The 21260-nt window shown below is 34.2% G+C and overlaps 6 protein-coding genes across 7 annotated transcripts in view; 2 read left to right on the forward strand and 4 right to left on the reverse strand.

Moving 5' to 3' along the window:
- The window catches only part of LOC121114552 (uncharacterized), a 41707-nt gene extending 39741 nt beyond the window's left edge, over positions 1–1966 (forward strand). The window contains exon 12 of the mRNA XM_040708547.2: positions 1342–1966. Within this exon, the coding sequence (XP_040564481.2) occupies positions 1342–1689 (348 nt within the window). The 3' untranslated portion in view covers positions 1690–1966. The remainder of the gene's footprint in view (positions 1–1341) is intronic.
- Positions 1967–2554: 588 nt separating this feature from the next.
- Positions 2555–5182, reverse strand: Vps4 (vacuolar protein sorting 4). Its single transcript, XM_040708549.2, has 3 exons — positions 4930–5182; positions 3918–4835; positions 2555–3126 (listed from the first exon to the last, which is right to left on the reverse strand). The coding sequence occupies exons 1-3, from the start codon at positions 5080–5082 to the stop codon at positions 2884–2886; spliced, it is 1314 nt and encodes a 437-aa protein (XP_040564483.1). The 5' UTR covers positions 5083–5182; the 3' UTR covers positions 2555–2883.
- A 1522-nt stretch (positions 5183–6704) lies between these two features.
- wcd (U3 small nucleolar RNA-associated protein 18 homolog wicked) lies at positions 6705–8643 on the reverse strand. Its single transcript, XM_040708546.1, has 5 exons — positions 8411–8643; positions 7809–8340; positions 7372–7744; positions 6870–7308; positions 6705–6809 (listed from the first exon to the last, which is right to left on the reverse strand). The coding sequence occupies exons 1-5, from the start codon at positions 8575–8577 to the stop codon at positions 6785–6787; spliced, it is 1536 nt and encodes a 511-aa protein (XP_040564480.1). The 5' UTR covers positions 8578–8643; the 3' UTR covers positions 6705–6784.
- A 3656-nt stretch (positions 8644–12299) lies between these two features.
- On the reverse strand, positions 12300–12971 carry LOC121114548 (eukaryotic translation initiation factor 5A-1). The gene has a single exon (XM_040708543.2). The coding sequence runs from the start codon at positions 12969–12971 to the stop codon at positions 12498–12500; it is 474 nt and encodes a 157-aa protein (XP_040564477.1). The 3' UTR covers positions 12300–12497.
- Positions 12972–13110: 139 nt separating this feature from the next.
- On the forward strand, positions 13111–15569 carry LOC121114543 (pescadillo homolog). The gene is made up of 2 exons (XM_040708536.2): positions 13111–13803; positions 13870–15569. The coding sequence occupies exons 1-2, from the start codon at positions 13708–13710 to the stop codon at positions 15430–15432; spliced, it is 1659 nt and encodes a 552-aa protein (XP_040564470.1). The 5' UTR covers positions 13111–13707; the 3' UTR covers positions 15433–15569.
- Positions 15570–15666: 97 nt separating this feature from the next.
- Su(dx) (Suppressor of deltex) lies at positions 15667–21009 on the reverse strand. Of its 2 annotated transcripts, XM_040708533.2 has the most exons (7): positions 19339–21009; positions 19002–19277; positions 17748–18364; positions 17128–17684; positions 16785–17067; positions 16344–16721; positions 15667–16273 (listed from the first exon to the last, which is right to left on the reverse strand). In XM_040708533.2, exons 1-7 carry the CDS (start codon positions 19649–19651, stop codon positions 16004–16006), a joined length of 2694 nt encoding a protein of 897 aa, XP_040564467.1. In that variant the 5' UTR covers positions 19652–21009; the 3' UTR covers positions 15667–16003. The 2 variants fall into 2 exon arrangements, with proteins under 2 accessions (XP_040564467.1, XP_040564468.1); XM_040708534.2 differs by lacking the exons at positions 19002–19277; positions 19339–21009 and adding an exon at positions 18443–18546.
- Positions 21010–21260: the final 251 nt, after the last annotated feature.

The raw sequence follows: 21260 nt of genomic DNA on the forward strand, positions 1-21260 counted from the left end.
GGGAATGTATTGGAATTATATTTAAATTCATATACCTATGTATATTTATTTTATTGCACATTTTAAAAACAATTTAAACCGGAAGATAAGCAATAGTTTTTCTTTGAGAGGGAGATGTTCACACCCCCACGACATATTAAATAATGAAGAAAAAAGAGCACACACATCAACTGTTTTTCTTTTTCTAATTGCTAAATTTAGTTTTTTTTCTTTACACAGCTCCCTTTTTTTAATTATTAGAGTTGCTCCTTCTGACCTAGGAATTGTCTTTGAAGTCCATATACATTATGTATATTTCCTACTCTAGGAACAACCCGAATTTATCCTGAGTGCGTTGTCCATTAAGCTAATTTTTTAGCCTACCCGTTTTTTTATATTATTTGAATCTCTGGCCCTGGTTCTAGAAAGAAATTAATTGAATTATAAGGGTGTTTCAAATCTTTTTTTTTTTCTTCAACACATATTTCGTTTATTGATCCCCTCATGTGGGAATAAAATTATACTGATACGTTTTTTAAGGGGAGAGTTTTAATATTTAAAAATTAAAGAATATCTTAAATATTAATAATTTTGATTCTTTTTTATTTTGTCTTTCTTTATTTTAAACCGAATGAAAATCGACTTAACCCATTAAAAACCAGACATATCATGAATAGAGAAAAAAATTCTCCGAATGTACCAGATGTAAAATGAGGACATATCAGATAAAAATGGTAGTATGGCCCCGTTGTGGTCGGTCATCCCCTACTTCCGAGAGTTTTTCATCTGAGCCTTCAAAGTATCTAACTTTTTCGTATGTGACAACATTTCGTATCAATCATGAAACTCTCAAAATATGTCAGGTTTCTTTTCGACTTTGTGCTCACACATTGGCGAAAACCTTAATGCCGAATTGATACTTTGTCTAAAAGGATAATTATTAACAGTCATATTACCTACACCTATTTTAAAAGATAAAACCAAGAAAATAGTAATGCGTTTATTTCGTAAGGTGTGTTCCATAGTAGATGTGAATACTTTTTAAAAAGATATATGCATAAATTATTTAGTTATGCATGAATCAGCATCAAATATATGTATTATTTTTTTCGTTAATAAGGTGTTCAGCCAACGGTTCGGAGACCCCTCCTTTGCAAAGCGGTTTGAGTTCAAGAAAATTAAATTCAATAAAACGTCCAGAGACTGCAACGCTAATTTATCCGTCTCATTTCATAAGATGCCAACCCTTGTATTATTATGTCTCACTTAAGTTGACAGAATGTGTTTAAAATCTCCTTATTTACAATCAAGAATATAATGCTAAGTCAAATCCAAATAACTGTTTCTCCATTTTACTTATAGGGACTCCCCAAAACAGCCTACTACAAATTGATAGACTACTGGCTCATGTTCTGTTTCAATATCCTTGTAGTCCTCATGTTTTATCATACATATATTCATCACTACGTTCGCCAAGAAAAAATGCGCATGTCTTCCCGTAACTCGATTCATCCATTGGGTAACACCATTGGAACTACTGCACGAAAACCCGGACCTCGACAGAGACCTATCGGAAAATATATGACTCAGGATGACATTGAGGAAGAGGTCATCAGGAAGGCGAGGCTTGTGAATAAAAGAGGAAAATTATGCTTTTTCTTGGGGATCCTCATCTTTAATCTGATTTTTTTGGAGCATTGCCTTCTCTGAGTATGTAAAAAAGGCTGAAAATTACATTCTAAAGAACATTTAAGAGTGTGTTTTTATGTATTATGATGACAACACATGTAATATAGATATAGTTTTTATCAAAAAATCATCAAATACGTTAATCATATGAAAATATATTTGTAATTAACAATAAAAAATTGATTATTATTTAATAGAATTATAGATAATTTATAATAGTATGGTCCTACGATAGTAAAAGCGGTTTTAAACTTTAGCTTGAAATGGATTTTTAAACTTATAATTTCAAAAAAATAAAGATATAAATTAAATCACTGCATTGAACCGTCATATGAAAACTAAGTTATTGAAAATAAGGAAACTCATATAGAGGGCCTAATATTAAAAGATGTTAAAATGAATGGACAAAAAAATATATTCATTGCTTGACAGATAAATTAATTTAATTGTAACACTTTCGCAACGAATTCAAAATATAGTTGATTAAAGCAAAAATAAATGGTTGAAACTAACGATAGAAAGAGTGAATGAATTGTAGTAATAATAAAATTAGTAGACAACAATGAATTAAATTGTCAAGTCTGAAGAAGATGAGTGCGTACATTGGTGAAACCAGGACATATGCTATGTCATTAAGCTAATCAAATCAATGTGCGTGTATTCATATATTTAATCGAGTATTAGAATGTTTTCTAAAACAGAAAATATATTAATTGAAGAACAAATAATCTTGTCGAGTTGGTACATTTGCGGTTCTATTCGATGACTCGCTTATGAATATACGTCGTATACATAAACCCAGATAGGGTAAATATCTAATCATCCTAGTTATTAGTGTAAGAGGGTGAATGCGAAAATAAACATATATATTCTGGACTCCGATAAGCAGATTTTCGTTTCGTTTTTACTTATTCAAAATTCTGTTTACGTCTTAGTAGCTTCATACATACAAGAAAGCGAGCAGCAAATTAGCTTTCCATGGTCAAAAGAGTATATGACATCCCCAAATACATATGATGTGTTATATAAATAATAATTAATCATTATCAAATCCTAAAAAATCCCAATAGGAGAGGCGATAGTAGTTATACATGTTGAAATTAAATAAACCAACCTTATCTTTTGACGATAAAAATAAGGTGTTAAAATATTTTAAGTATTGGTTTATATGTCATATTTGTTTCATAGGAATTATCATAATAATAAAAATCTAATTTATCCTTCTTGACCAAAGTCTTCAGTAAACTTTTCTAGTCTAGTCAAATCAGCTTGATTGACAGTGGGTTTTTGGGTAGCCAAAGAACGAAGCATGTCGTTCATAGTTACATTTGGTTCCATTAATTTCTCTCCAGGCACATCCGCCCAAGGCATTTCAATGGCTCCTTTATCAGAAGGTAAACACGGCATAAGAAGGTCATTTACGATAACATCTTGGTCTAATGGAGAAGGACCTTTAACCTAAGATACAAATATATACATTTAGGGTAAAATATATTTAACAATACAATTTCAAAATTATTTTTTATGGCGTTTCATAGGAATGGATCATTGAAAGAATACTCAAAATCAGTTAAAAATGCTCTTTCACTGAAAAAAAAAAAATCTAAACAGAAAATTTCAAATATGTGGTGTCATAACATAAAATAATCTTAAACAAAAATCACGAAAATGAGAAAATTGGAATTTATGTATTCAACTTCATATATACTGATACATGTACACAAATTTTTTTAAGACATATTCAAGTCAATTATTGGCTTTGTATTCAAATTTGTGGGATAAGTTAAGATACTCAAGAATTTTAAATATATTTTAAAACCTTCATTTAATTTCAGAGACTTATATTGTCCCCGATATCGTCTTTCAAATAAAAAACTGTCCATTTCTCATTATTTTATTATGACGGCCTTTTTTGGCTACTTTAAGTGGAACCAAGAGCGCACCCAGAGGGTCAATACAAATAAATTGTTTATAGAAATTCAGTATAATTCGTCGAAGAATACAAATGTAATCCCCTCTCAATTCCGAGAAAAATTATTCTATATCACTTTTGAGCTGACAGGCAATATACAGGCTAAATACTCAAATAATTCCAAACAACAAAATATCGTCACTATTTATAAAGACAAACTTATATAAATGAAACCCGAATTAATAATAAATATATCTACTCATTATTGAATACTCAAGGAAGTGGTTGAGCATTGACTTGAGTAATCCTTAAAAAACACTTCAAGAGACAAACTAACCTTTCTAAAGTGAGTAGCCGTTTGAACCTTTCGCACAGGCTGCATTAAGGCTTCTCTTACGACAATTTGTATATCTGCACCGGAATATCCATCTGTCCTAGATCCCAACTCTCGAAAATCTGCTTCTGTTATTTCAGTACGTGTATTACCCAAATGCATCTTAAACATAAATGTTCGAGCTTGTTCATCAGGAAGAGGTATATATATACGCTTTTCAAATCGTCGTCTAATTGCAGAATCCAAAGTCCAAGGAATATTTGTAGCCCCCAATACAAGAACTCCATCGTTATCAACACCCACTCCCTGCATTTGAACGAGAAATTCGGTTTTAATACGACGAGCAGATTCAGATTCATTTTCTGATCGTGATCCACAGAGGGAGTCTACTTCATCTATAAATATGATGGAGGGTTTGTGTTCACGGGCCAGTTCAAATAGACTTTTGACTAGTTTTTCCGACTCGCCGAGCCATTTGGAAACTAAATCTGAAGAAGATACTGAGAAAAACGTTGAGTTATTTGCTTCTGTAGCGACAGCTTTTGCTAAATAGGATTTTCCTGTTCCTGGAGGTCCAAATAAAAGAATTCCTCTCCAAGGCTTCCTTTTCCCAGTAAAAAGATGAGGGAATTTAATAGGTAAAATCACAGCTTCCTTAAGGGACTCTTTAGCTGTATGGAGACCTGCAACATCACTCCATTTGACGTTCGGTTTTTCCATGACAATGGAATCTTCAACCTTGGACATCATTTTCTTTTTTTCAGGATCCTCATCAGAGTCTGAATCGTCTTTTGAATCCTTCTTTTCTCCTCCATCTTTGATAGGCTTTTTGGGGCGGCTCTGCTTCTCGCTTATGTATTTCTTTATCTTTTCCCCTCGATTCAAATACTCTGTGCATTTGTTACGAATCATTTCCTTGGACTGAAATAAAGGGATTCATTAGTGAATAAATCATTTATCATGGAACTCCAAGAAATTGGCATTTGACGTCATAAATAAACAAAGGGAGGAGAACCTTATCAGAAGGAGCCTCGTATTTAATCACATGCAAAAAATACTCCACGGCATGTTCGTAGAGCTTCAAGGCTTCTTCATAGTTCTTATCTTTGTCCTCCTTAATGGCTTTTGTTGCCAAATCCAGAGCCTTTTGTAGAGTCTCTCCGGGCATTCCTCCTTGTTCTTCTTCGAGTGAAAAGAAATAACAGCTTAACACTATTTTTGACTGCTACATACGCGATCGATCTACAGACTCTACTCAGGAACATTGAAATCTAGTCATTCATATCTGTTTTTGGCGTGCGCTTATTTTGACCCAAGTGCAAAAGGATTTTCTCATATTTATAACGAAAAGCCTCGAAATTGAAACTTTAACACTTCATCTCTTACCCATTTCAAAATTGAATTAATATTTTTACAAAAAGTTTAAGCATTCGACAATTAAAATCATTTAAATGACATGGAAAATGTAGCATATATTTTTAAACTAACACAATTTGTATATTGAAAAACATTATTGTGTACTAATTATAGACAATATATGCACTCAATACCCCTAAACTATGGTGAGACAATAAGGTGTTAGTCCTTCTATTTGTTGGCCACATTTTGACATGCAATTGGGTTTTCATTGTTACACAACTTGGTTGTTTAGGCCCCTAAAATGACCGACATCAACAATGATGACATCATATGCAAACGTTCTATTGTAAGACTACAAATATTATATTGGATGATCATTTCTTTTGATAACGTTAAATTAGAAAAATATAATACATATTTTATGTCATTAAAAAGATAATTGTTTAATGATTAAGCTTTTCAGACAAAGAATTTTAATTAAGTTTTGAAATGGGTCGGATATGAGCTGTTAAGTTTCTATTTACGCATTTGATTATTTTATTAATGTAAGAAAATACTTTTGCACTTCCGTCAAGCACAAAAAAGAGAGCATTGATTAACATTTCTGTGTTCCCTCCTACTTAGAAAATAAGACACACAGTATTCATAAAATATGTCCTACCGGTATGTAAAAATAAAAGAAACCGAAAATGAACGTGGTAATTCTGACAATTTGAAGAATATTTGGGAGGAGAGCAGCTTAGCTATCATGACGTTTTATTAGATGAGCTCCAAGTAGCTCTGAGATGAAGGAATAATAAACAATTCCGACTATAAAGCAAGTACATAATATGTTGTCATATAGGCTGGAATTACTCGGATGTCGATCCTACATTTACACCGAGTCTAATAAGGAATTAAGATTATAAATCCTTATTGTTTGTCTCCGTCTTTTATCAACAAACACACCCGTGTTTATGTCACAAATTAATTAATAATGATAACAGGTTAGGAAAATAAAAGAAAACTTATTCAAATTGCCAACTAGAACAAGTCGCTCCTGTTTTCTTGGACATATTTTATGCACATCTGCGGTGCACATTAGCTAGCTGTCAAATCCCTAAATAGTGTATTATCTTATACAGATGACTCATTTATACATAAAATTGAAGTGAATGAATCAAAATATCCTTACTCATCAATAATTATTATCCAACCCATATCGTATCTCATTATTTCATATAGGTATAACCACTATTATGGACTAGATGCAAACTTTTATCCTATTTTTTTAAAAGTAAAAGCACTCATCTCATTAAAAGAGCCACTCAATGGAACAACCGTAAACGTCATGAACTTCAAAGGCAATAGAACATTGTATTAATAACTTAATTTTTTATTAAATAAGTGCTTCAAACTTAATTATATGTAAATTGAAACATAATCCATAAAAACCATCATATGGGGAAATGTATTTCATATAACGAATATAATATTATTAGCTACATAAGGATCTATTAGTAAATGCGTTTTTAAAAGCTATCGTAGTGTTGCAATCTGAAATAATAAGGATATAAATTAATACTACACTCATCTTTAAGTATAAGATAGTCATACCTGTACAAATATGCAGTTCCTCTATTGTTTCCAAAACTGAAATAACCTCCATTGAGACTAAAATCCATTGTATCAACTCTACGATAATTATGATTTGGGGATGGAAAATTATCAAACACTGTCAAACTAGGAGTATGAATCAACTTGATGGCGTTATCTTTTAACACAGAAGAACCAGCCAAAATTTCAGAGCTTGGTGAGAATTTAAGACTGGTGATCTTGGTGGTTAAATTCTTAACAACTTTGATGGGTTTGGGATTATATGATGACAGTACATCAGAGCGTTCATAAATGTTGATAATACCCGAATCGGACCCAGTAGCCAAAAGACGATTATTTCCAGATAATGCCAATGATGTTCCTTGGAGTGCACCGTCATCTTTAAAACGATGGGAGCAATCACGAGCTCGAATGTCCCATATATAGACTTCACCACCATCTACAGTAAGATTAATCAGATAATTAATAAAGAAAACAAAAAAAATTGAAGAATATACTTTACCTCCAGTGGAGTAAAGAGTACTTCCATCAGAGGAAAAAGCTGCGGATCTGACTGAATCATTCATTTTTAAAGTAAAAATCATTTCTTTAGATCGAGCTTCAAAGAAATGTATATTGCCGAATCGACCCAGCGATGCTAAATATTTTCCATGAGGAGAAACGTAAAAGGGTCCAAGTCCACCTTTATTTTCCATTTCATCACCCGATATAAAGGCCCGAGATATTTTACCCTTGATCATATTATAAACAAAAAAATGCTTATGATGCACAGAGGAAGCAATGAATTCATTTCCATCAGATGAAAAGTGCGTATTCGATATAGGAAAATTTTCAAAATTAATGGTTTGAATTTTTGGATTCGTTTTCCCGTCAACCTAATAATATATATGAACAATTTTAAAGCATCTCAATATTGATAATTCCCTCATTCAGACCTACTTGAAATAAGGAAACAGTGCCATTGCTTCCAGAAACAAGTCCAACAGTGGCAGAGGGATGAAATTCAACAGATCGAATGATGAAGCCTTCTCCGTAAGTATCTTTATTTAAGTCTTTCATTCTTCTAAACTCCAACTTCCCTTTGAGTAGTTTTTTTGTCGTCCTTTTATTGATGGACATCACTTTTGTCGTTTCTTGAAAGAAATCCTCCTCCTCATCTTCAACGACTCGATCTAAATCCGCCCACTTTGGTGCACCAATTAAGGAAACAAATTTTTCTTTCAGTTCCTTAGAGTAAGAGTTTTTAGAGTCACGATTGGGGACGTATTTGGGGAGTCCCACGGCTTCAGTTTGAATATCATCATCTTCATCGCTCCAAGCCACTTGGCGCCGTCCGTCACTCTTTTCTTCTTCATCCTCATCGTCAGAGTTTTCATCACTGGACTCCAGACGTTTGAGTCCTTTGTTCTCTTTAAATTCTTCATCATTAAGAGGATTATATGTATTCCCGAATAAAAATGCTTCCAATGATCTAAAAGAGATGAAATCGATCATTATATTAATTAATAATTATTAACATATTAAATAATTGAGACTTTTACTTTTCAACGGTTTCATTTTCCTCCTTTTTCCGTTTATTCTCCAAAGTCTCCTGGGATGCCTCAAAGGATGTTTCCATTTGTATAGCTACATCTTCCTCTTCTTGAGGAGTTGCGCTGATGTAAAATCCAGTATCGTCCATATTCGACACTTTCCGCTTTCGAGACATGTTTTGCTAATTAATAATTGTTATTGTTTCCACGTGCGTTCTCTGTTTATTTTGATTTTTTAAAGAGCTGTAAAAAAAACAGCATGAGACGTTGTTCCGGGATCTGATGTATTCTGCCTATTTATTTGTAAATGTAGCCCATCAGCAGAAGCTACAATGATTTATTTTCATAATACTGATTATGGACTCCAGATTTATATTCTTCCACGAATTGTTCTTATGAATCTTTTGGTTGCGTCAATAATTGTGCTACTTAAAGTAGCCAAAATTAATTTTCACAATAAAATAATGAGAAATTGATGGATTTTATGCATTTGAAACGTGGCATATCCGGAACTGTGGAGCATTTTTACGTGAGGTCATTTTGGAGGTCTATTATAAACAACCAAGTTTTATGCAAAACGAAAATCCTTTTTTTCATTAATATTAAGGGAATTAGTGAACTATTGGATGCCAAAATGGGATTTAAACTAGGATTGGGAGTGGTTAAATGAAATGCCCAACTCTGAGTCCAACGGACATTATTATTTTTTTAATAATATGGTTTATAGCTAATATAAGTACTATTGAGTCATTTGAGTCTATATAGTTTAAATATAGATTAAATTTATAGCTATAGGTAGTTAGTTATATGTGATAAATAATTGTGCATTGTATAAAGAAAATATTTGGAGTATCTAGCCGGATTTAAACCCTTACTGTCTATCAAGAATGTATCCCTTTAATTCAGTGGTCGGGGAACAGGGATAAATATCCCAAAAATGGGGCAATTTAGAATTTTTTTGAGTTAGTGGAAGAGTGCAGTCAATTAGTGGCCTGAAGAAATCAGTCACAAGACATCTGACCAAACTTACGAAAAGGTTATTTGACTTCTTTCCAGAGTCTGATTTATATACTGTCAGCTGGATTGTAAATCCTTTCAAATGCCAACTGGCTGATTTGCCTGACGAGCTTGAAGGATTGGTAGGATAACTTATTGAACTTCGTTCAAATAGTGAAATAAGCATGTAATTTGAGGCCAATGATGCCCTATCTGGCTTTTGGATGTCAAAAGCTGTAAAGGCTTATATAACTGCGTATTTGGAAGCGACTTAAATGGTGCAACCCTTTGCAACAACCTACCTTTGTGAACAAGGTTTCTCTACCCATATAAATCTTAAAATGAAGTACAGAAACCGGTTGGATCCCGAAGACAGCATCCAACAGTGACATGCAAAATTACTGATATTGAGTCTGTTGTAGTATCAAAAATGAAACACTATCATTTTTTTTAAGGCCAGAGAGCCGATCTAAATAAAATATTCAATCTTTTTTTCATTAGATTTATGTTTGTGTCATTCTAATGGCATAGGAGATGAACATTTCCCCCCCATGACAGTGGATTCAATCAAGGTTAATAGAAATACAAGGTTATACCATAACGCCTGTACGACTGATGTTTAACTTCCACCACGCTATTAGTATTGACGTCATAGTGGATGATTGGTCAAAATCTGTTTTTCTAACCCAGCAGTTGGTACGATACATTAAATGAAAATTCTAGCAATAGTGACGTCTTGGACTATGAGTGGTTGGGTGTTTTGTCCAAATCTGCCTGTCTTGGCCAACAGTCGGTACAATACCTCAGATTGAAAATTCTAGCCAGCCCAATTACATGATGGTCTACCCTTGTATTTCTATTAGCCTTGGATTCAATAACATTTTCTAATTTTTTTTAGGACTTTGAAGTATATGAAGTGAACTAATTTTACGTGTGTGTCATGTAAAGATAAAAACAATAACTGCTTTATTTCTGTTTGTAAATGAGTAATTTACAAAGATTTTTCAAGTGTGTTATTTCCATGCCATAAAAAAGGACTTTTACTTCCTAGTGTTAATGAAATGAACATCATGCACTAATTTGTGGTAAATTAATTTTACAACAAGTTCTTTAGGGATAACGCTAAAAAAAGTTACCTGACCCCTGCTCTAATGGCTAGTTTTGTTATATTTCTGACTCGAATATCTATTAAAAATATGTTTTTACATCGTTATACAAAGTCGTTGTAGATATAATTTAACAATTGTAATGGAAAGAAACATTTATTTTTCTATCAACAAAAATTGTGATATTTTTTAAATTGGGATAAATGTTATCCATGAAATAAAAAAATAATTTGAGATTTTTCTTTTTATTGATGTTTGTTCACGATTTTTTTCATATTGATACACAACAAATTCGATATTTATAATCCTACAATGGACTTTAGATTATTTAAATGCTTAACAGCTTAGCTTACTCATTTGAATTTATATTAAAAAGCTTTCATATTCAGTTTACAGGATGCCTTTTAAATATGTAAATCAAACCCGGATATAAGAAATACGGCTGTAATAAAAATACGCTTATAATAGGCAACTTTCTCTCAGAAACCAATTTACTATTACTTCCAATAAAGTCAACTTAAAAGGAATTCATGGGAATTAAGGATTCCCATGAGGATTTTCTTTTACTTAATATGGTATAAATAGTAAACATTTTTTTACTATGTTTCTTTTTCAATTTATTTCACATTCAAGAGCGTCTGCATGATTTTATTTTGAGCAGGGCTACGGAGTCGGAAAATTTGGTATCGACCCCGGCTACAAAAATTATTATAATTGATGTAAACAAAACTTATTTATAATCTAAGGCATTGTAAAGTTATTTTTTACGTGATTATAAATAATAGGTAGCAAGTTCTATTCAGTTATGAAACTTAACTAATTTATAAGTTTATTTCACAAATTTCAAATGTGCTCTATGGTCCATGCACATACAATTCCCAAGCACTTTTAACCAAGTTGAAATTACAATATTGAGTAGAGCATAGCCACTAGCCGTGTCAATTCATTAATTAGACTTGTGAATAATCAGTATCATCAGAGAAAGGTGTAACATTGCTGTGAGATGTTGTGTTTATTGTCGTTCCTCGGTTACGAGTACATAAATTATTTTCCGAAACTTATGAATGTATTAGCGATAGATCCATTTCATTCCTTGTTCATCTAGTTAAATATCTTATATTCCAAATATTTTCTTTATACATAGCACAATTACTTACTACATATAACTATAAATGAAATATATGTAGACTCAATAGTACTTATATTGTCGATAAAACATATTATTATTTAAAAATAATGCTGTTGGTTGGAGTCAGGCAAAATGTATTTTGCCATTAACATTTTTCTGACTAAGTGATATTTTTTGGATGATAACGACAAAAAAAATCCAATTTAGCGTAGGGGGCACCCATCCAGTCCACCTCCTGCTGAGACCCCTAACATTGCTCTTCAATCAATACGGGTACATATCATGAGTCCGACCTCTGGATAAACACTTTATTTGAAAGATAAAATAAAAATCCTCCATAATCTGTAAAGAACAGGATCTAACTAAACACCAGTTGCCTCGTAATAGAATTTTTTAAATTAATTGTATAAAACAAGTATCCAAAAATCGCGGTTATTGTATATAGAGCGTTTACACATAGCCTCACAATTTTGATGCTGTCCATTTTTGGGGCCTGCACAACCAGGTTTTAGAGCAATGAAATCCTTTTTTTTATTAATATCAAGGAAAAAAGTGAACTATTGGATGTCAAAGTGGGGCCAAGACATACATAGAAGGACTTAAACCGTACTCTCTATAAAATTTTTAACCCTCTATTCCCTAGTTTTTTATATATCTGAACCTAAAATTGATTAAAACGCAAGTTTTTATTAAATATATACTTAGCATATATATATATGTATATACATATTTTACTGAGTTAACAAAAGTTGGACGAATACAAAAAATAATGTGTAGAATACGTTCTCCACGTATCTCGAGGCCGATGTATGAAAAGAAATGGCGGCAGAGTCCCTCCCGCACGCCTCTCATAACATCTGGACAATTACTTATCAACGGCGGAGTTTACTTTTGTAGCAATCACAGCCTCCTCTCCACAAGCCGAGAGAACGTTGCAGAGAATATCCCTAGACTCCGCAATAGCGGCTTTGATCTCATCCCCGATCTCTCCTTCAGGAACACGTAGGTCATCCCGCGTGTTACCAGCATCATCCATGAGGGAGAGGAAGCCATCATCGATATCCAGGAGTTGGTAATCCTTGCGCTTCACATTGGGAACATCCATGTTGTGGGTGGAGGGACAAATGTCCTCGTATTTCTTTTGCGTAAATATGTCCAGGGCCACCATGTGCACCTTCGCATGTCCGTGCTTTCCCGTCTTCGAAGTGGACATCTCCACTATCTTGCAGGGACGTCCCTTTATCATCACGTAACCATTTTTACGAAGTGCGGAGCACTGGATGGGGAACGTCTCGGAAGCTCCTGCATCTCCTTCAGCAAAATCGAATTCGTCTGCCATTGCTCTCTAAGTGCACAATTCTTTATTCCTAGATATTATAAGATTTGCAAGACTCAGAAACACGTTGTTCTACCTTCTTCTTCTTCTTCTCCTTCTTCCCTCGCTGTATAATTTTTATTCCCATCTAATGCGGACATACAATAAATTAAATGTTGTAATGGAAAGAAAAATATATTTTTAACTATCTGACTTTTTTTCGTCCGTAATCCAAAGAAGAAAAAAAAGAGAATGTACAAATTTAACTATTTTGAAGGGATTTTCAGTGCACATTACTTTGATTTAATTAAAAAATCAATGCCTATCATTTCCATCAAGTAGTATTGAATGAAAGTGTTATTTTTTTTATTTATTATTAAAGCCATTTAATGCAGTTTTATCATAGTTTATAGGAAATGTGTGCATTCCATGTAGTAAACATCAAGTCAAAGCCCCCAAAAGGACTTCTCCTTCAATTATAAATCACATTCTGACTTAAGAACAAACGCTACACACTTTGGATATAATAAATATCCGGATATAGTTAACTTTTCATATGAGAAATAGTAGTTTCTTTTTTGGTTTTGACTGAATTTTTGGAATAAAGTGACCGGATGTTTATAAAGAAATTAAGAGCCGGCCCAGTGTAATCAAATATATGATGACGTCAATTTTTCTTTTCACTTTGTAGTTTTGTTTCTCATGTAGCTTTATTAAAATATTCACAGATAAAAGTTTCAGCACACGTGCAAAGAGGAATATGGTTGCAAGACGTAAAAAGCGTTATGAGACTGGAGAGGCCTCCAAATATCTCTCCAGGAAACAAGCCCTTGCCAAATTACAGCTCACACTTAAGGTAGGTAATTTACTTTGACGGAAGTTCTTATGTTTTGAGTAATAATTAATATATTTTCCCTCCTAGGATTTCCGTCGGTTATGTATTTTGAAAGGGATTCACCCACGTGAGCCACGGAGTCGTAAAAGAGCTCAAAAGGGTAATTTGAATCAGATAAAGACTCTGTTCTATGAGAAGGACATCCGTTTCTTGCTTCATGAGCCCATTGTTAAAAAATTTCGGGACTTTAAGATTTTCCTCCGTAAAATCAAAACTGCGAGTGACAAAAAGAACCAAGAGTCAGTGGACCGACTCAGAGAAAACAAACCTAAATACAGTCTTGATCACATAGTGAAGGAGCGCTATCCCTCTTTTGTTGACGCTATTCGGGATCTTGAGGATTGCCTTTGCCTCGTATTTCTCTTCTCAACCTTTCCCTCTTGCCCCAAATCCCCCAATGCAAGTGTGAACCTCTGTCGCAGACTTTCCATAGAATGGATGCACTTTATCATTGAAGCCAGAGCTCTCAGAAAAGTATTTGTTAGCATCAAGGGTATCTATTACCAGGTTGAAGTTATGGGACAAACTGTCACATGGATCGTTCCACATAACTTTGCCTATGATACCTCGGCTAAAGTTGACATGAGGCTTTTATCCATCTTTACGGAGTTCTATACAACCATGCTTGGTTTCATCAATTATCGCCTTTATCACAATCTTAATTTGAAGTATCCTCCAGTTCTACCTTCTGGGGCTGCGCTTGGAGATGAAGATGATGAAATTAAATCTGAGAGGGTTGCAGCCTTAAATCAATCATTGGCCAGGACTCTAACTGGTGAAGAAGAGACTGTTCTAGACACTATTTTAGATGAAGAGCAGTTGACTGAAGCGAAGAAAAGAGCTGATGAAATAACTAGGCTGTCTACTCTTTTTAAAGGACTTAAGTTTTACATCAATCGTGAAGTTCCACGAGAGGCACTTGTATTCATGATAAGGTCATTCGGTGGAGAAGTATCATGGGATCCCATCATTGCAGGATCTACTTTTAAAGAAAAGAATACATCTATTACGCACCAAATTTGTGATCGCAGTAAAGAATCCATGGGTGAACTTAAAGTAGGCAGAGATTATATTCAACCTCAATGGGTATTTGATTCTATCAATAATCGCGAGTTACTTCCTACCCACAAATACTTTATTGGCGAAATGCTACCTCCTCACTTGTCACCATTCATTGCCGATAGACGTATCGGTGATTACGCTCCTCCTGAAGAAGTCAATCTCTTCCAAAGTAGTGAGTCTACTGCTAAGGAAGATGAAGAAGTAGATGACGTTGAAATGGAAGATGAGGAGGATCTGTCAGAGGAGGAAGCTTCCGATGATGAGTTCGACAAAACTAAGTCTATGAAAGTAGAGGAGGGCAAGTCCGAGAGTATAAATAAAGATGAGGAGAAGAAGAAACTTGAGGATGAAGAATATAGGTTAAGAGTCATGATGATTAAAAACAAACATAGAGGGCTGTATAAATCCATGATGAAGAGCAGGAATCGTAGAACAAAAGAAGCTAATCTTCTTACCAAGAAGCGTCAAGAATACGATGAGAAAACCAAAGTATCGTCAAATAAGAAGAAAAAGGCCCCGTCTACTTGAACATAATTCATTTTCAGATTTATATTATCGAAATATATTTTTGGTGCATTGACCGAAACTCATTGATTTTTTTTTTTTGTCTTTTTATATATAAATATTCTACAGATAGTAAATATACTGAGAGTCATACTGCGTTATTTCGTATCTATTCCTAAATTATATAATAATCATAGCATATCTTAAACAGAAGATAGTATATAGGCACACTGGGAGAAAAAGAATATAGCTCCTGAATTAATAAGAATAAAATAAGGTGCATATATTTAACAAAAGGATACAAAAAATATTGTAAAATAAAGACCATCACTCCAACTAAATCAATAAGCCCATTTCTAAAATATAGTTGCAGTATTTGAATAAAAAGAAAAAAAAAGATTCGAGTTACTGGCTCATAATGGCATATATGCATGTATATCATATCATGTAGAGGGAAGGTATTGTAACGTATGCTTCTAGTAAAATTTCAAGTTAAATTAACAAACATGAACAGTGGCGTTATTTATAAATAAAATATATATATATAGATATATGTGTGTGTGTACTCTAAATCCTTATAATCACAGCTAATTAATTATTCCAAACCGAAGCCTTCTGTTTCTTCAATCGCAAAGTTAAGCTTTTCGACCAGCTGGTCGTACGATTTATATGGAGGTAAATCAAGACGATTAAAACATGTATGAGATCTCGGTAGCCAAGAGTCTTTTCCTACTTTCTCGACACAAAATCTCTGAGCTCCATTACTGCCCATAAGCTCTGCAAATCCACCTACTGGAACACGACATGTACCACAAACAAATTGAAGTAAGCGGGATCGCTTCTCATGATCCATAGATCGGACAAACTAGGGAGAAATTGTAAAGAAAAGTTAATAAATATTGATAGGTAATGTCTCCCAAAAAGATGTTACATACTTGCCAAAACCATTGAATCTGCTTCGAATTTTTGGTATAATGTCTATAAATGGAATGTCTTTGCCAATCATCAACGTCTATAACTTGCATACCGCATAACATAAGTTCTAACTCTCTTTCATCAAAATATTGCAACCATTCTAGTGGAACAACTTCATTAAAGCCTTCAAGGAAGGATTTCGTCTGTTCTTCAATTCCTCTTGACATTCTCCATTCGCAAACTATCTCAATATACTCTTCTTTGTTTTCTTCCGTGACCTTCAATTCCGAACCTCCAGGTTTTAATTCATGCGGTTTGATCTCGCCAAGAACTTCAAAATCGACACAAAAGTACATTTCGAGGCCACATTCCTCTATATTATTATCTTTTATCCACATCTATGATTTAAAAATATAAAATCATTAGTCACCCAATTAATGCACTATAAAAAAAATATTCACCAGGGAATTGTAATATTCTGGATCTATGGACTCGATGTCCTTCATTATTAGTTTCTTGTTGAGCATACGCTTGTAAAAAGGCATAGTGAAGCCACTGTATATGAATTTACCATGATATAATGCCATTGCAATAAATCTTCCAATAAATTTAAAATAATGTAGATGATCAGGATTGACATATGAAGCAGGATTTATCTGAAGACTATAATTATTTTTATTTGCGTACTCAAATAGACAGTACATAGGATTCAAAACCTCGTGTGACAAAAGAAAAAACCATTCCCTTAAAGGATAAATTAGATTAACATAAGAACAAGGTAATAATAATAGCATATCTACATACCGGGCAACGCCACCATAGTCAAGACCTTCCTCTCCTCGAAATATAATGTAAAGTCTTCGTCGCAGTTCGAAGGCAGGTAGTCTCATCAACTGATGAAAACTATCTTCAAATAATGTTTGCCGAGTAACGGACAATTTAATGTGACTAGGTAGGGAATTACTTTGACAAAGATAACGGAATTGCGATAATTTCCAACGGAAGGACCTTTCGTACTGAACAGGCACCCCATAAGCTCCTTTAGCCCCTCCTTTGGCATTCGTAGCCCCAGGACGAGGATCTTGAAATGTGGTAGTTCTTGTGTTGTGATCTACGAAATAAGGTACACCCCCTGCCATAAATCGAATTTCCCAGCCCGGTGGAAGTGGATCCTCTTTAACTTGACCTTGTGTTCGTGGATCCTCCCACTGTGTGGTTCGGTTCTTATGATTGACAAAATAGACTCTACCATTTGGCTCAACTCGCTTCTCCCATCCGTCCATCAAAGGCCCCTGAGGATCTTCTTCGGACGGTCTGGACTGATCAGGATAAAGAAATCGCTGATTTCTCATTTGAAGAACCTGTAAGAAGAATAATAATCATACAGAATTTAAGGAGTTATGAGATTGGTTTATAGGGAGTACCTGCGCTCTTTCACCCTGCCAAGATGCAAAATTTTGCAGTCGATCTACGTTAGGCCTTTGCCATGTAGTTTGACGAGTATTATGATCTACATAGTAGATCCTTCCTCTTTCATCTCTTCGCATTTCCCAACCAACGGGTAGTGGCTGTGGTCTTTCCCAAGTCGTACTTCGATTATTGTGGTCGACATAATAACGCCGCCTATATCTATCATATCTCATTTCCCAGCCAGGAGGAAGGGGCTCTTCCGTAGCTGCTGTTGCTCTCGAGGAACTGTTTGCATTTGCACTAGTTGTTGTTGCTGTGGGGACTGGTGGCGGTGGGGGTGTACTACCTATATTATTCGTCGTGTTTGGCGTAGAGGTATTGGAAGTAGGAGAAGATGAATTAAGTTTATTCGAGCTTCTGGGCGAACTCATTGAAGGAGCCTGTGTTGGTGGCAAAGGGGGAGAAGTCGAAGGAACGCATGTCGCACCACCGTTTGTCAAATTATTTGAATTATCAGAAGGGACGCCTGATGCAGCCGTATTTGATTCAATGCTCACTTCTTCAGTTTGAATTTCTGGTGTGTTGGAAGATACATTTTCACCACTATGACCATTCAGATTTGAACTAGATGCTAATAGAAATATAAAGAAAAAAATAATCATACAAGATAAACAATATCATTTATTTAAAAGAACATGTATATATATACCCTTAGCTGTATTCATGTCTATATAAAAGTAAGTGATCACTAATAATGTGTCATCATCCCTATATCCTGTATCTTATTTATTTTTTTTAACAAAAGAAACTAAATCAAGTTTGCTCTAAGTTTTTTTCTCTCTTAATTAATAAATCAAAGTTGTACTACTATGTATTTATAATAACATCAACTCTTGCTTCCTTCAATTTAAAAGGAGGTTCCATATTTGAAGGAATTGAGGCATTTCCTTATGAGTATTCAGTGAGTTGACTGTTGACAATTTGACTGAATCTTGTACATTTTAAATTTTTTCCTCAAACTCAAACAATTATTCTTTCATTCTTGAATGAGAGAATAACCCTCGGGATTTCGTAGAGAGTGATCGTCTATAGTATTAAAGCAAAATTTGTCTTATAGCCGACCCCTAATTACTCCGGGTAATGCTGGGTAATACCCCTAGTTTTTTAAATAAAGGAAAGAGTAATCAGATTTAAAAAAAAAAAATGGTTAAACTAAATATTGAATGATAATTGCTGCTTAATGTAAGAGAAATATATAAGGATCCTACCGCCGTCACTGTTATTGTTTGTCTTGATATGAGGTAATATCCTAACGGTAGGAAAGCCTTCATGATTTGGGTTCCCTCCGTTATAAAGAAGTAAACCCGCAGGAGAGGGTAAATCTGTCATATTGACACGTATGCCATCTAGTATGATAATGAGCTCTCCAGCTCGACTACGAGTAGATGCATGATTCGGGGGCGATAGATCCAAACGCAGGATGTAGTTCTCGCATTTCCCTCGCAATTTCTTGAGGAGAGGGAACAAGTCCAGGGTTTCTTGACCTGAAAGAGCAGAATAACAATGAATGGTCCAAGAAGGAATATATTGCTATATCTATTGAACCTAGAAGTGCATCCTTTTTAAAAGCACTGTGGTCATAGAGTCGGAATTGTATTTTACTAAAAGGAGTGACAAGGAGTGTGAGTATTTCAGACCATTTGGGATTATAGGTGGACTTGATGGTCTCGGTTCTTTTGGGCGGCTTTCCATCCACAATTATTTCCACATAGGGGTTTGGCTTCAAGAGGCCCGTTCCGTGTGGTAAAGAGGCACAGTCCAGCGTGAGACTCAGCTGGGAGTACTGTCCCGAGGAGGTGGAAGGGGTGGGCGGAGGAGGAGGATCAGAGAATGGAGAGGGGCTCGGACCTGATGCCATACTCCAAAACACACAATCACCAGAATCCTTCTTTCCCTGCCCTAAAGGACCTCAATAGGAATTCCAAGGGGAGTTGCTTCCAGTGACTTCTGCTTCAATCCTCTCTTTTCTTCACTAAGAATTTCTCATTTTCATCTTCTTCATAATTATTCCATTCCAAAAATGAGACGTCAATTTCAATTATTTTAATTTCTGTTAAATTCTTATTTTCCTTGTGCAGAACCAGTTTTCAATTCTTTTTTGATTATTATTAATCTCTCTCTCTCTCTCTCTATTTCAACACATTTATAATAGAATTTAATTAATTAATTAATATAATAACGATTCAATGTGTCTGACGTTGATATATAGAATAAGTCATTATCGTTGTTGTCACGATCTCCAAACTCCCTTTCAGCCAATTATGTACTTCTTTTTTTCCTTCTTATTTTTTTTTTTACTCTTTTCTCTAAATCTAGCTGCTGCCAGCTGCTGTTAGAGTCAAGTGTTGTTACATACCTACGTCTGTGCGTCTACTCTAGAATTTCCTTCTTTTATTACGGCTGATCCGGCAGGAATCTTAAACTACTTCTTAGTACACACATACATTGATACATGTTACGACGTCTGTAAGAGTTGCAACTTGTATAAATATATTGTACGAGTTGCAACTTGTATACATACATTGTACAAGTTGGAATTTCTTACCCTTAAAATGCATTATTTAATTACCTACAACGTTGGTCATTCTAATGATCAAATACCAACCATTAATATATGCTCTCATTCCATTTTTGATCTATTGAAATATGTAATTATGAATAATATAACAACTCTTGGTATTTTAACTTTAATATGTGCTACATTAGGGTTAAGTTGGAGTAATTTGTATGAAGATAGTCAATAATGACCTTATTACTATATAGATCCTCCATGGAGTATTCAATTATTGCATTATCCTCAACCCAAATACTGTAAAGTGTCAATCCTATGAAAAATGAGTCGTTTAATTATAGCTTGTACAAACATATTGTACAAGTTGCAACTTGTACGTAACGATCTTATCATATCCTAAGTGTCTTTCTTTTCTTTCTTTCCTTCCTCTAGCTGCTGCTGCCATAGTCCATAGAGCAGCAGCTTGCTCTTCTCTCTCTTCCTCTTAGCTTCACCTTCTGCAGCTCCTCCTCTCTAATCAATGGGGGTATTCATATTAATATTATTATAATAAAAACTCTCCATTTCATGACGCAAAAGCCTCTAATCAAACATGTAAACTTTGGTAGGATCCTTCAATCGTTTCTTAATAATATCCACATAGCTTTAGTCATCTCCAATATAGTCTTTTAAATACTCTATTCTAGCCAAAAATAATTGCCCATATGATATCCATCAAATCTTGTTGGAGCAGAGATCCAAACACGATAATAATAATATATTACGCAATACTCCTTTGACACAAGTACGCGTCACGCTCAATAGTTTTGAACGATCCATTCGGGGATTTATTATTATTACTCATTTTCATTTATATTATAATAAGTACTGTATAATATCCTACGAATTGTAAACTTAAGAACTTCATCTTTTAGAGTGGATTTATGTAAATAAATCCATAATAATTAATTTGTTA

The sequence above is a fragment of the Lepeophtheirus salmonis genome, chromosome 3 (genome assembly GCF_016086655.4).
Source record: "Lepeophtheirus salmonis chromosome 3, UVic_Lsal_1.4, whole genome shotgun sequence".
NCBI classification, from domain to species: Eukaryota; Metazoa; Arthropoda; class Copepoda; order Siphonostomatoida; family Caligidae; genus Lepeophtheirus; species Lepeophtheirus salmonis.